Source organism: Lytechinus variegatus, chromosome 1, assembly GCF_018143015.1.
Source record: "Lytechinus variegatus isolate NC3 chromosome 1, Lvar_3.0, whole genome shotgun sequence".
Lineage (NCBI taxonomy): Eukaryota > Metazoa > Echinodermata > Echinoidea > Temnopleuroida > Toxopneustidae > Lytechinus > Lytechinus variegatus.
The window spans coordinates 9,046,359-9,062,518 of NC_054740.1; the positions used below are offsets into that span (position 1 = coordinate 9,046,359).

The 16,160-nt window shown below is 37.6% G+C and overlaps 2 protein-coding genes across 10 annotated transcripts in view; one reads left to right on the forward strand and one right to left on the reverse strand.

The window, feature by feature from the left end:
• Positions 1-10,849, reverse strand: part of LOC121420372 (protein furry homolog) — an 87,623-nt gene extending 76,774 nt beyond the window's left edge. For 8 of the 9 annotated variants that reach the window (XM_041615287.1, XM_041615088.1, XM_041615489.1 and 5 more), the window contains exon 1: positions 10,768-10,844. The gene's annotated coding sequence lies outside the window, so the exon portion shown is untranslated. Of the gene's footprint in view, positions 1-10,767 lie in introns of all 9 variants that reach the window. The other variant, XM_041615009.1, reaches the window with a different exon arrangement.
• Positions 10,850-14,239: 3,390 nt separating this feature from the next.
• On the forward strand, positions 14,240-15,961 carry LOC121419342 (histidine-rich glycoprotein-like). Its single transcript, XM_041614095.1, has one exon. It carries the CDS (start codon positions 14,240-14,242, stop codon positions 15,959-15,961), a length of 1,722 nt encoding a protein of 573 aa, XP_041470029.1.
• Positions 15,962-16,160: the final 199 nt, after the last annotated feature.

Genomic DNA, 16,160 nt, shown 5'->3' on the forward strand with positions numbered 1-16,160 from the left:
TAGTTTGATGCTTAAATATGAATTTTTAATTTACTACCAAAACTATTTATTTTCTTTACAATTTCAATTACATACTGCAATTAATTTTCGACAAAATTACATTTGAAAGTGGCAATTTTTTCATATGACTGCACGACATGCATGACTGTTGGTTACAGGTAGTACAGCAACCGGTGGACTGACAGTCTCATCAGGTCCTCTCTGAGGGGCCTGGTAAAGAGAATGGGTCTGATGCTTAAAAAGTAGCAATTTGCAAATAATTGTTTCAAGTACAAGCAGCCAAGCAAAAGACCAAGCCTAAGCAATTGCTTTATTTTGCATGCATAACCCTTTGCTTGTGCTTAATAAGCCCTATTCTAGCCTTCAGAAAGCAATTGCTATATTGGTTGTAACAATAGCAATGGGTCTGATAAATCAAAATAAAACATTGGACAAAAAAAACAAAAAAAAAAACAATAGCAATGGGTCTGATGCATAAAGAGTAGCAACTGCCGGCAAACACAAGCAATAGTTAGCCAAGCAAAGGATCATGCTTCAGCAATTGCTTAATTTCATATGTGTAACCCTTTGCTTGTGCTTGAACCGATTTCTTGCCTTCAGAAAGCAATTGCTAGCAGTTTAACGCTGGTGCGAATATAACTCACAGAAAAGGCAGGACTCGAACACAAAGGTGTGGCAGTGCTTGTTTCCTAGGCTATAACAATAACATCTTTTCCTCAGATGTGTTGTTAAACTGACTTGTTTCTTTTGTATTTGTATATTATGTGGCATTTGGTTTGAAAGTTAATGAAGAAAAAATGTACATGACCATGGAGGTACATTGTAACAGTACACCTTGGGGTTCTCTCTCAGGTGCATATACATGTACACAAATAAAAAAAACGTGAATAGCCTGACCAAGCAAATGCTCAAGCAGTTCTGAAGAAGCTTGAAAAAACCCCAGCAATTGCCTATTAGAACACACAAGCGAAACACTCATTTTATGCATACGGTTAATAGCAATAGCTTATTAAACCGTCAAGAGATGCTGGCAGTCAGTTAGCAATTGCTTGAACTTACTAGCAAAAGCCAAGCAAAAGCCTAGCAAAAGCAATTGCTACTTTTTATGCATCTGACCCATTGGCTCTGTCAGAGCAGTTTTGAGTGTTTACTTGACCAGGCCGTTCGCATTTTTTAATGTTTATGCATATGCACAGGTTTCTGATGAGAGAACCCCAAGGTGTACCATAGCCTACATTTACATATATGATAAATGCTAACCAAATGCCAAATATATAAATTTATCAAAGAGAAACAAGTTTTTTAGTTTGACACCATATCTGAGGAAAAGACGTTATACATGTACTATGTAGGAAAGAAGTGACAATTTGCACTGCCACACCTTTGTGTTCGAGACCTGCCTTTTCTGTGAGTCGTTTTGACACAAGCGTGACATCGCTATTGTTCAAACCGCTGGCAATTGCTTTCTGAAGGCAAGAAAAGGTTTCAAGCAATAGCAAAGGATTATGCATATGAAATAAAGCAATTGCTGAAGTATGATCTTTTGCTTGGCTAGCTACATGTACATGTATTGTACTAGCAACAGCATTCGCTCACTCATTTTTGTGCATACAGAATCAAGCAAAAGTCAAGCAAAAGCAACTGCTATGTTTTTTTGCATCTGACCCATTGAATTCCCTGAACAAAGGATAGCACACCAACTGGTCTTGAATCCTGGGTCTCTGGACTGTGAGAAGCAGCGAGATCACATCGCGAGACTCCATACATGTACATGTAAATGTAGCACCTTCCAGTACTTATTCACTTCTTGGAGCACAAAATTCAATGAAGACATCTGGCTGCAATGCCAAATTTAATTTGCTCATTTCTAAGCAATTTCTCATACATGTAGAATCACTTGGTACATGTATATACTTTTTTACATATGGGACCACACTTGGATGGTCATTTTATTGTATTCTGATCTCATTTTGAGATCATTACCAAAACTGGCGCTATCTTTTATGATGTCATCAGCTAATTTTTCTTCTTCAATTATCAATTCATATCTAGAGCATATTTTAGAACTGATATATTGTCACTTCCCCTAATATAAATGTACACACCATTGAAAGTGAAACTACATGTACTCCACATAAAAGATGATATAAAAGTTTTACATGTACTACAAACTGCTACAAAGCCCTGTTCCTGGATATGAGCCAGCCATCTTGAAGACAAAAAACCTAGAACTAAATAACAAAGCATAATATACTTGCATTCAGAATCAAGTACATGTAGGTAAATGTATCCCTAGATATTTTATTATTCGAATTCCCTTACAATAATATCTGATGGGATTATTCGCTACCTAACAGGGTTGAAAATAGACAGGAGCGACGAGCGATTCCGCCTACATGTACGTGTGCTTTGGAATCGCTCTAGCAACTGCCTAAAACTGCCAATTACCGAGCGACTCCTAACATGAAAATCGTTCCCGTCCGTGCCAGTCCAGTCTCCCATTTACGACTACACAGTAGTCAGACAGCCAGGCCAGCGCAGCTGCAGTTGTTTCTTTCATGCATCGTCATGTTCTGACGTGTAACTGAGTGGATTTTTTTCAAATAATGGGCGTAGCACTTAAGAAAAATGTGTATTGAGTTTCAAACTCTCCATATCCCAGGAACTATTGTTCAAAACACTACGCGGCACTGGCACCAGGCCTTGCCGTATAACTTTGATAGTAAAAAAAATCCTTTTTTATTGGATTAATTTTGAAGATACCATCCTAAATTTGCAAGAAAATAAGATTGTGAACTCTGAAGAAAATCAGTATTCAATCAGTATGTTATATTATATTATAAAGAGCTATGTTTTGAAGCAAAATGTTTTCGATGGAACAGATGAGACAGTCTCAAACACTGGAGAGAACAGGAGAGAGATTCTCTACATGTAGTTATGGGGTGGGTATTTTGCACCTACATGTAGACCTAGTGGTACATGTATAACCTAATTTTGTAGTGGCTTGAGTTATGAAGAACATTTGCTACATACAAACTACAGTCACTAGATAGCCTTAAATTAGCTGCTACAAACTGTAACCTTTCATGATGGCTATTCAAATGCAAGCGACACGTTTCATGCCTACTGTAGCAAAGCTCATTTGCATCTAGAGGAGCTACATGCTTGAATGAATCTCGGCTTCTGAACTAAACGGTAAAAAAATTAAAAATTAAACAATTCAATATTTTGGAATTTTTTCATACTTCATATAGCAATAAAAAATTATATACATGTACATGAAATTTAAGGGTCCTGTGTTTCATGAATTATGAATACTTGAAATTACGAAAACTTTCAATAACAAATCTATTGTCAGCGAATCAGATTAAAGAATTTCAGTATGTAGATCTATGCAGTACACAACACAAAATCTTTAAAATATCAATAACTAAATACTTATTTCCATACATTGTTATTTATCATTAGTAAACTTGAGCTCATGTTTTCATTCACTAGAGCATACAAAAACTTCAATTCTTAGCAAAATTTTTTCATACAGGCCCCTCTATTGGTTTTGGTAGAAGAAAGTAAAATTGCTTCTGTCAGTTCTGAATTGTCACAAAACAATCTCTATTTTTAATTTAGAGTTCAAAAATATTCATTTTTTCAGCCAAGTTATATGATGAATAGATCTACAGGTAGCTGTAATGGAAACTGATGCTCTGACAGTGTAAAAAACTTAAGCATTTGTCCCCAAGAACAAGATAAAACTAGAATTTAATTCGTCATGCGGACGAATTAGGTGGTCTGTCATGATTTGTCATTCAGTGTCGGCTGATGTATGAAATAAATCATTTAGATATCATTGATAATCTTGATCGTAGACATCCTAAGAATAAGTTTTGACCATTACTAAATGTGATTATTGATGTGGTGATGACAATCGTCAGACATACATCTTCAAACAGATACATACAAGATAGATGATTATACCTCACGGATCAACACGGCAATGCCGGCATGATCCGGGGAGGTCCGGGATAGTTTTGCCCCAGATGACTGTGAACACGGCATCAACACGGCAGCTTCACACGGATCTACACGGATCATGCCGGCAGAGCACGTCGTCAACACGGACCAATACGTCAGCAACACGGACCTACACGTCAGCTACACGGACCATCACGTCAGCAACACGGACCTACACGTCAGCAATACGGACGAACACGTCAAATGCGTTATCCATTGAGCTAGCATATTCCCCATAGAGATTACACGTAAGCAAGTTTGAGAATTACAATTCAAATTTTGCAAGCGAAATACTGGCATGATCCCGGCATCTGATCAAAAAATAAAGTGCAAGTTCCGAAAGCTTAGAATCTCAGCTACAACATACTAAAAGCTCAGGGAAAACTGACAAGAAACAATGGAGATATGGCTCACGAAATAGAGGAATGTCGAATCTAGTTTTGAGAAAAGGTCATGTCCCATAGAGATTACACGCAAAATACATGTGATATGAAAAAAGTAATTATAATCTGTTTTATCTTGCTAAATTTAAACTTTTATACCTTTAAATTATCATAAAGGATCATGTAAGAAGCGGCAAAAAGAAAAAAAAGTGAAAAAAAATTCATCTTGTTCACCCCAGGACTCGAACCCGCGCCCTTTAGAAAGCAGTCAAAGCCACGATATTCCCCATAGAGAATACACGTAAGCAATTTTGAGAATTACAAGTCCAATTTTGCAAGCGAAATACAGGCATGATCCTGGCATCTGATCAAAAAATGGTGGGCACACTTGCGAAAGCTTAGAATCTCAGCTACAACATACTAAAAGCTTAAAGAAAACTGACAAGAAAAAATGGAGATATGGCTCACGAAATAGAGGAATGTCGAATCTAGTTTTGAGAAAAGGTCATGTCCCATAGAGATTACACGCAAAATACATGTGATATGAAAAAAAGTAATTATAATCTGTTTTATCTTGCTAAATTTAAACTTTTATACCTTTAAATTATCATAAAGGATCATGTAAGAAGTGGCAAAAAGAAAAAAAAAAGTGAAAAAAAAATTCATCTTGTCCACCCCAGGACTCGAACCCGCGCCCTTTAAGAAGCAGTCAAAGCCACGATATTCCCCATAGAGAATACACGTAAGCAATTTTGAGAATTACAAGTCCAATTTTGCAAGTGAAATACGGGCATGATCTCGGCATCTGATCAAAAAATGAAGGGCACACTCGCGAAAGCTTAGAATCTCAGCTACAACATACTAAAAGCTTAAAGAAAACTGACAAGAAAAAATGGAGATATGGCTCACGAAATAGAGGAATGTCGAATCTGGTTTTGAGAAAAAGTCATGTCCCATAGAGATTACACGCAAAATGAGGAAAAATGACATGCCTCTTTTCATCGCTGTTTTACGCAATGATGCGTTTCTCAAAACGAATATTCATGTTCACTGAGGAGAAAGAGTACATTCTAAACCATAACAAATCGAAATCTGGGCGAAAAACGATCTATATTCGAGAAGTTACAACCAAATTTGCATAAATTTGATGACGTCATTTTTGAAAAAATGAAATTTTTAGTTTAGGCTCTATTTTGATGACGTCACGATATAATTTAGGGACAATGGTGACATGAAATCAAATCTACAACTCATACTCTATCGATATATGAAAAAAAAATTGGGGGTCAATGGACTATTTAAAGAGCTACAGTGAATTTTCAATAGGCATGTTTTTGCCCATATATGGCCTATAGTGAGAGCTCGCGCGCACACGTGCTGCAAACTTTAACGGGTGTTAATTTCGTTATTAATGGTCGTAGAAGGTTGATCAAGGTATCAAATTGTTCAGAATTTTATTATCAATGCAATGATGTAAAAAAAAACGGTGTTTCTGCGTTGCGTATAGGCGTTACGCGCGGAAACGCGCGCGCATATGTGCGCGCGCACAAAATTTTGAAATGCTTAAAATGACCTGAAACGTACTCTTGTTTGGTCAAAAGGTGATTTTTAGCATTTTGAAATTTTGACGCGCGCGTACGCGCGCGTCGTGACCTACAGGTGACCTTTGATGACATGACCTGATGACCCTTGACCTGAAGTTGATGTGATGTAAATTTGATTGATTTTTGATAATTGATAATGGAGATGTGATTGATAATGTGATTTTACAAAATGGCGCCTAGATGACGTCATCATGAATTGTTGACCTTGAAAAGCTTATTCTAACGTGTCCATGACAGATCCTATAAATGACATGAAATTCAATGAAATTGATCAAGTCGATTTTGAGATAACTTGGCGACAAAAAAATCGTTAAAAATAAATAAGAAGAAATTTCTGACGAAATTAAGAGGTGATCTGTCATAAATGACAGACCACCTAATAAGCAAAACATTGCCAACCTTTTTTCACCACAGAACAGAGAACAAGATCATATTAGAATAATTAGAACCTTGTTCATTGAATGAGTGTGCCTGAGTATTTGTTCACACCAACTACCCTGCCTATGGAGAATCTACATACATGTACATGTAGGTCTTTGCAGTATGCAGTATTCCTCCGTCAATAGACCAAAGTCTCCCATACAAGTGGTAGTGCTGGTGCTTTGCACGATGCAACTACAGTGCCTATGGAGTAAAGGGTGCACTGCAGTACCCTCTTTAATTACTCCTTGATTCCCCCTTTTGTCAGACAAAGCAAAGCGCATGTGTAGTGAACAAACTAAGAAAACAATCAGCTAACCAGTTTCTGAAAATATATGATTTAAGATCTAAAAATTGAATTAGTGTTATGATGAACTGAAATAGTAACATGATTGGCTGGCACATTTGCTTGCTCAAGCTGCAAAAGAATCATGGGAATGATAGATCTTTGGAACCAAACACTGGCTCTTTGAAATTTAATTTTTAGATCTCAAATCACATATATTTCAAGAAACTGGGAAGCTGATTATTTTTCTTAAATCATTCACATGCTTTGTTTTGTTCAACAAAAGAATATACATTGTATTAAAGCTTGATTTTTATACTTCTTGCGTACAATGCTACATACAAATTTTACACTCAGTTGCTCATCCCTCCGAAAAAAATTGGTCCATTGTCTCTAAAATAAAAAGCTATATATCATACATACATGTATAACAAATTGTTGAAACAACAGAATACATAAAGAATTAGTGAAACAATCAAATACATCAGAAAATAGCACACTTGTATTTTTATTTGGCCACACAAAGTACAAAGAAAATGATAACTTTCATAGGTAAAAAAGACACCTGTACATATACATGTATACAATACTAAAGTTGAAAAAAGAGGTTGTAATTTATCAGAATAATTAGGCCTACACTACAAATTAAAAAAAAATAATTTAAACAAATTCATTTAGGATATTATCTACATGATGCTGTTTTGATGCCAACTTAATTATATAAATCATCTATCATGATTACCTTCATTTGGTAAAAAAAGTAAGTAAGTTTGGGGTAATTTGATTGATTAAAATCAATGTATAGGCCTAAAAGAAATTATTTTTACACATATTAAGAAAAATTACAAAGTGACATGATTACACATCAATTGAGATTTCTTTCACCTTTCCATTGATACCTAACCTAACTTACTTCAAAGGGCTCAAAAACAAAGGAATCAGAGCCTGATGAAGACTTGGGAAAGTTGGGTTCAAAATGGTCACAAAAATCTGTTTTGTATTCCATTGTCATTGACTTTACATTACAAATTTGGGTGAATTTTATGTGCAACTTCAACAACTTTAGAATTTCTTTATGAAAATTAGAGTTTTTGGTGTAGGGGCCTAATTTGAAAGGTCTAATACCAAATTTATTGATATTTGATGATTTTCTTTTTTGTGTGTGTCACATACCTACGATGAGTTAGCCTCACTGATCTCTCCCCTAACTGGATATGCTGGGAGGGTCCTTTGTTTGAAGCCCGCGAGTTCTATTGTCCGCCATACCAGTTCCCCCAAAAAGAACGCGATCGCTCCATTAGCATATGCATTGTGAGCGATACGCTAGCTGTCTGCACACTGAAGTTCTTGCTTTTTATACAAAACTTCATATATTTAAGGTGCCAGAATTCGCAATTTTCTTGAAACCATGGTACTTTCCCAGTACATTTCGGAAACATAATTTTGAAGGGGTTGGTGTTTTTCTCACCTAAGGAAGAATGGATGAAATCTTTGACTTGTCTAGGGGTATTTTGGAGGTTTGCCAAATAACCTCTTAGGATCGATAGGGCGAAAATTTTCTAGGTTGTGCAGGCTTATAACACTGGGCTTGAAACCCCCTTTAATTTAAGTCCACCCACCCCCCCCCCCCCAAAAAAAAAAAAATCAAACAAGTGTAACACCGAAAAATTCACCGCTTAAGTAAAACTTTAAAAATATAACTTTCATATTTTACTTCTGATTTTGATTAAATTTTGAGCATTATTGTGTGTTTTTTCTCTCTATTCAAATAATCGTTTCCGTGAGGTGGACTCGCCCTTTAAAGGACAAGTCCACCCCAACAAAAACTTGATTTGAATAAAAAGAGAAAAATTCAACAAGCATAACACTGAAAATTTCATCAAAATCGGATGTAATATGAAAGTTATGGCAATTTAAAGTTTCGCTTCATTTCACTTAACAGTTATATGCACATCTCGGTTGGAATTCCATTATTTTAACATTTTGTGCTTCAGGCGAGGAGGTCCTATAATCGTCAAATTCGTAAAATTGAAATATTGTATAGTTCAAACTATAAAAAACAAAAGAAATAGTAATATCATCGACTCTCTCAATTTTTAATGTAACTGGCTTGTTCATATCACATTTTTTTTAAATAAGCGAAACTTTGAAATGTCATAATTACTTTCTTATTTTACATCCGATTTTAATGAAATTTTCAGCATTGTGCTTGTCTGATTTTTCTCTATTGAGTCAAATCAATATTTTTCTGAGTTGGACTTGACCTTCTCTCTCTCTCTCCTTCTGTCACATCGATCGACCCTCTTCAATGATCCTCTACCCAGTTTGTTCATATAGGCAGCGGAAGCGGGGGAGGGGGGGGGGTCCTGTCCCCCTATATTTTAGGTGGGGGATAGACCCCCAAAATTTATTTTGACAACTTTTTTTTGTTCTTTTTGCTTGTCAATTTTTTTTTCCTGCATCCCCCTAAATTCAGGTGGACCCCCTAAAATCATTGTGGTCCGCCCTTAAATTCTGGTTGATATCCTTTTTTTGATGCTTGTCAGATTATTTCTTTTGTTTTGCATCCCTCCCTAAATTTGGGGTTGATAACCTTTTTTTTTTGCTTGTCAGGTTATTTTTCTTGCGTCATGCACCCCCTAAATTTCTGGTTGATAACCCCCCTTTTTTTGGCTCCACCGAGACATTTTTTTCTTTGAAGACATTCGGCATCTCAAAATAAGTTCTGTGAAATTTCTGAAGTCTGTAAATCCGTCTCTGTAGCTTAATGTCTTTTTTACATACTTTTGTTTAAAGAATGAGTTCTTGGAAAAAATAATTCGATCTATTGTTGACAGAGAAATATCACATATTCACATGCCACAAGTTACATAAGCCCCCTAAAGTCCTCTAGCTTGTAAATTTTATTGTCCTTTCACAAATAAAAGATAAAATAATTTTCAGAATACCTTGTAGATCCAGTCCTTGTCCCAAAAATTAGTCTATTTCGGTCAGGATCTATGCTTCGCAATTTTTTTTTTAAACTCCTCCGAAACGGCAGATTTTCAGTTTTAACCTAGGTCAAATTTCAGAATACAGGCTACACGGTCAGTATTTTCGTGTCTCGTGATATTCTTCTGTCCAAACATGACTGATAAACTAATAAAACTTGGTGACATTTGTGAATATTAATAAACTGAATATTTATTTGAATCATGGTTTAAATTCATCACGCTTCCAGAGAAATCACAACAATCGATTACCCCCCCCCCTGGAGTTTTAAAGTTTTGGAAACTTGCTCTGGTAATTTAGAATTACCACACATGTATTTGAGCACATGGGACTACGTAAAGTCTACAACTATGCAGTTCACCAGCTTGTCTTATCTGTGACAAGTAATCCCCTTTTCTCTGTTTCCACGGTCGTCACGATAAGTGCAATTATACGTGGCACAGGACGACATCTTAAACTTTGTATTACGTATAAATTCACATTGAAAAGTGCTGTTATAAGAGTTGGGGCCCGTTGCAGAAAGAGTTGCAATCAATCGCAACTCTAAAAATTATGCGTAACTTGATTTTCAGCCAATCAACAGCGCGCATTTTGGACTTGCTATTGATTTTTTGACTTGCGTTTTAACGCAACTCTTTCTGCAACAGGCCCTTGATCTGGTAAGTATAATTAAGATTGATACTATTGTCGTGAACCAGACTCTACTCCGAGTTTGGCTTTTTTGGGGGAACTCGGCGTGCGGAGGTACCAACTTCCGGTGCTTCAACACGGAATAGGCCAATCAGCGTTATTGTTCCCATCCAGATAAGGGAGAGATCAGTGGTTAGCCTGACTGAGGCAGCTGAGCCAAGGATGAGCCGAGCTAATTACGCAAATATTCGCACACACATAATGCTATGAGTGGGACCAGGATTAATTTTTGAAGGAAAACTTTGCCATTGAATCGGGAATGACGTCTAACATATCTTTGTTAGGCCTAGGCCAAATTGTTGCAGCAAAATAGTATAAAATAACAATATCTAATTTTCTTGACCACGAGGTACTCAAACTGACTGAGGATATATTTTCTTACCTTAAAATTTGTTGTCTTTGAGAAGGCCCTAGTTATTCCAGCAAGGGCTACCAACGTTTATTTAGTCTTTGATCCTGCGCCTAGCTATCTAGCTAGCCTAGCGCCTAGCCTTGTATTGTATTGCGAATTGTTATTTGGCGAATGAATAATCGGCTGATTTTTACAAGCTCAGCTGATAGGGCGACGAGGGTAATTTCTTCAGTCTACATTCTGACAAGATTTTAGAGCCGGTTTTAGAGATTTGTCATATGCATATAATGTAGTTACTATTTCTTCTTGTGAGTAAAGGACCCATTATTTGTTGTTTTTTTCAATGATAGTCCTCGTTAAATCAGGCGCGTAGCCAGGGGGCTGTGGGGGCGGTCGCCCCCCCCCAAAAAAGTCCCCCCAGAAAAAAAAGAAGGGGAAAAAGGGAGGAGAAAAGGAAAAGGGAAGGAGGAAAGAGAAGAGGGTAGCTTTGTGGTTTTCAAAAGAGAAACTCCTTCACTCTTGCTCTAAATTTGTTTATGATCTTGCTTCCGCGCTGCGCGCGGCCGGTTAAATGACAATATTGAAGTTCTCCATTGTTTCCAACACCTTTTCTCTGACCCTGTTTTTCCACCTCAGCTATATGTGTTTCTTGCCAGTTAAAGTCCAAATGTAATTATGGCATGGATTAGAGTATGGTCATAGGCTGAAGTAAATATGAAGGTATTTTTTTTAATTGATCCTGCAACTTCTGGTCGGGTTGGCTCCGGGCGGGTAAAATCTTTATACCAATTTCTGCCGCCACCTCTATAGACTATAAAGAGTTAACTTCTCCCGCTTTTCAGCTCATTACTAAACAGCCATAATTTGGGGCCAAACAGGTTCCTGATTTGAAAAAAAGGAAGGTATATAAATTCGTGTCGTATTGAATAAAAAAAATACAATATTTTTTTATCAAATTCTATTAGACTTCACGTCATTTCCTTGCACATTCATCTTATGTCCTGTTATGCGCCCTTGAAATTTCGGGCACTTAAGTTTCTTTAAAGCGATTCAGGATATTAAAGTGAAAGAAAGGCAGCCTTTATATATATATATATATATATATATATATATATATATATATATATATATATATATATATATATATATATATATATATATTTTTTTTTTTTTTCGGTTTTTGTTTTCGATTTTTTCCCCAATTTGGAGAGCGAAATTCGACCCTCTCTCCCAACCTCTCCACGACCGCTCCAACAACGCTCGGGCGGTTTGACCAGGCCTGTATACTTTTTCGACGGACAAATATTGTAATAGAAAATAAATTGGCCCAGTGGTCGAGCGCCAACCCATGAACGTTCGATCCCTATAGTAGCTTATAGTCATACCAAAGACCTTCTGTCATGATAATGGGGAATGGCAATGTAATGATGGTCCAGGTTGGCGATATTTATATCTCAATAAATAGAATAAAATTTACACAGCAAAATGCTGGAAATTTGATCAAAATCAGATAACAAATAACAAAGTCATTGAATGTTAAAGATTTGCATTATTCCGGTGAAACATTCCAAAAAGAAATTCTACCAAGAATTGAATCAATGAGATTGACAACTGATTAAGTGCATTAGTTAGTTATTGCAACAACTTATTTCATCATAATGAAGACACATCCTTTACAAATGTATGAAAAAAATGAAACAATTATGATTTCAATTAGTAACATATGCAACAGGAAATTCGGTATATGACATCATCAGCCCACCTAATAAATATTCATGATGATGTGCATATAAGTGCTTTCACAAAATATTGATAAACTTTAATTTTTAATAACTTTGTTACCTATTACCCAATTTTGATGAAATTTACAGCATTTTGCTTTGTAAAAATTTACTCTATTTATTTAGATATTATTTTCAGCCCGGACCATCCCTTTAATGCTACATTATGGCTACCTGAAATGAAATATTCTGCAGGGGAAAAATATGTTTTCCCCTGCTTTCTGCGCTCGCTCGTAAGAATTTAATTGAATTTAATTGAAATGAAATGGAATTTATTTTGATAACAAACGAATCCGGCAAGCAAGGTGACTAATAAGATATATGTTGACAATATACAATGGCTGTTGATTATGATTGTAGAGGCTTACATTAGAGATTATAAAATTTCATTTCATGAATTTTGAAAATTACTTTAGATATCTGTTTAACTATGTCATCAATTATTTTGTATACAATAATGGTACATTTTGAAAGTTTTGCATCATTTATGAATGCAGGAGGAAATAAACACACAACCTTATATACCCATACGCAAAACAATAATTGTTTTATAAAGTAAACCCAATCTCAAAATTAGATACTGGAGCATATAAACATATATTTTAAAATATTTCATAAGCATATATTTCGTTACTGAATAATGAAGTTCCATAATTATGGAATAAATTCATCTATGCAGGCTCAATGATATTGAGGTAAAATAGGGAATGGCGAGAAAACCACTGGAATAAGACTATCGAATTACAAGCATGTACATGTATACGTTTAAACTTACATGACTTATGTACATGTACATGCCATTATGATCAAGTTTGATTGTGGCCATCAACGGAAAGACAAAGATTACGTCTCATGCAAAATCTGCATTTTCCATCCTTATAGTTCAAATAATGTTGTCTTCGTCGACAACCAACAACGACGACGACAACGACAACAACGACGATGACGACAACGGCTAGCCGTTGTTGTCATCGTTTATAAAAGGAATGTCAATTTATAGTACGAATAATGCATCGTTTTGAAACATTACTGGTGGGATCTAAAAACATCCAAGACTGCTCCTCCAGAGGAGCTTTTATTATTTCCGGTATTCAATAGAATGTAATATCAATATGAATATTTTTTTAACACGTATGCGGTTTTGTCATGTTTGTGTTTAGTTTGTCATCAGGCAAAATAAAAGTAAGGGAGAAGTGGAGGCGGTCCAGTTAATGCATCTGTCATAAGTCACAACAAATAGGATGACAGATCTGGGAGGGTTCAAAAGGCAGTCGATTCATCACAACAAGCACACTCACGAGTGACATGAAGTATCTCTACACCATACTGTTTTGCCTTTTATTGCTTGTATAGGTCTATATGTTTAGACAAAGAAATAAAGAGGCATGTATACATACCATGTCAACCAAATATTTACACAATCCGTCATCTTCAGAGGTGTATCAATTACAATGAATGGCATCTCCCCCCCTCCCTCTCCCTGTCTCTCTATCTCTCGCCTTCTTTTTCTTGTTTTATCTGTTTTTTTTCCTCATTAAATATTATGTTAAATTCTTTATTTCTGGGATGTCTGTACTCAGGGTTATCACCGATTTCCGTTTTGCCATGCGTATACCAGTAAGATGTATAAAAGAAGCTGCAATTTCACTTTCTGCCAAACAAATCGACTGGTTTTATAAGGCAGAACAGTATACTACACATACATCAAATACGAAGAGATCATGCCTCAGCGCTGGATACCAACATCTCGCCGAGATCCTGGCTACGACTTTCGGCATGAACTTGACGCTTCTCATCATGAAGGGGCATACAGCAATCCAGCTCAAGCTCACCATCCCCGGACCATTGGAGGAACTAGTCACCAAGATCATCATGGCATGTCAACTCATCCTCTGGCAAGACATGGACCTGTTGCAGGAGGAAGACCACTTGCTGCAGCTGTAAGTCATGTCTCGCCTCACCACGACCCTCATCCCATCAGGGAAGGTGAGATTAGTCTAATGCAGCATCGGGTCATCCCCGACCATCCCCACCTACCGGTGATACATCCTCAGCATGACATACGAGTCCATGGTATTGCTCCTCCTCATCCCCATCCGCAAAATCATCCCCTAGATCAATCTCATCCCCATGGTAACGTTGTTCCTCCACCTCCCGCCGGCCACCCTCATCCGTCGTCTCACCCTGAGCATGGCCATTCTGCACCCCACCACGACTCACCTCAACATCATGACGCACCGCCGGATCACCATCCCGACATCCATTCCCACCATCCAACTGCATCCCACTCAAGCTCAGTTCCTGTGCATCATGCAGCTACCACTCCACACGACCATGCCCATCTTAGAGGTTTTCCAGAACACGAGGGAGGGACAACCAGCCATCTGCATCATCCAACCAATAGGCACCCTTACCACCACTCTAACCACCATCTCTACTCCCCTCATCACCAGCCGGGGCTTTATCCAAGTCACCCTGATTCCTCTCATCATCCAAGCCCAACCCATCCCAACCTCATCACCCATCATTACCGCCCCTTCTACACCTCCCATCACGTGATGAATCCCGATATGGCATATCCTCTTACACCTCTCTATCACCATGGATACGCATCTCACTATCCCTACCAACACCTGCATCCATGGATGGTTGGGACAACTGGTAGAAATGTCTATCATATGGATCCGCAACACCTCTACCAAAAGGACCACACTGGATACGTCTCTCATCATCATTTCCATACTCATCGCCATCATTTCGACAAGGAAGCGGTCAACATTGATGAGATGCCTAGTCACACCCATCACTATGCTGGCTTGGATAGGAGCCACGCCCACCATTCCTCTCATCTCTCTCATCCTGATCACCACCAGCACCATGGCTTGCATCGCCAGGGCGCTTTCTATGTTCATCATCATGAATCCCACGTCGACCACCACGACGATTACGATTCACCGGATGGCGCAGCTTCATCTCGTCACCATCATCAAGATCACCATCGTCATCATCCTCAGGGTAAGGTAGATGGGCATCGCTATGGAGAGGTCAGCTTTGGAACCGACGCAACCAAGTTCCACGTCACGGTTCCCCTCAAGCCAGGCTTCAAGCCAGAAGACGTCATCATTAACGTGCAGCTTCATGGCGATAGGGATCTCCATGTCGAGTTTCGACACGACCACCACGATCCTCGAGTCCAAACGAGCCGCATCCTCCGCCACATCATAACCTTACCTGACCATGTCGACATCGACAGCTTGAGATCAACATTGAACCACCATGGGTCCCTCATCATTGATGGTGTCATCAAGACGGAAGCGAATATGACACCGTGCCATAACATTGACGTTGAGGTCATCGAACATCGAGAGGAATGTGCCGCTGGTGGAAGTGAACAAGATGCAACTTGTGAGCAGCAAAAAGGAAATTTAGAAGAAAATAAGTAATTTTGATATAAAATTACGTAGCCTGCATGATATGTGACGAGATGTACCTTTTCATGTCCTTTAATCAATCGTGGTTTAAGGTGATTAAAGGTCAAGTCCATCCCAGAAAAATATTCATTTGAATAAATAGAGAAAAATCAAACGAGCATAACGCTGAAAATTTCATCAAAATTGGATGTAAAATAAGAAAGTTATATTT

Excerpts from the sequence above, each read along its gene's own strand:
- LOC121419342 (XM_041614095.1), top strand. The coding sequence starts at position 14,240 with ATGCCTCAGCGCTGGATACCAACATCTCGCCGAGATCCTGGCTACGAC.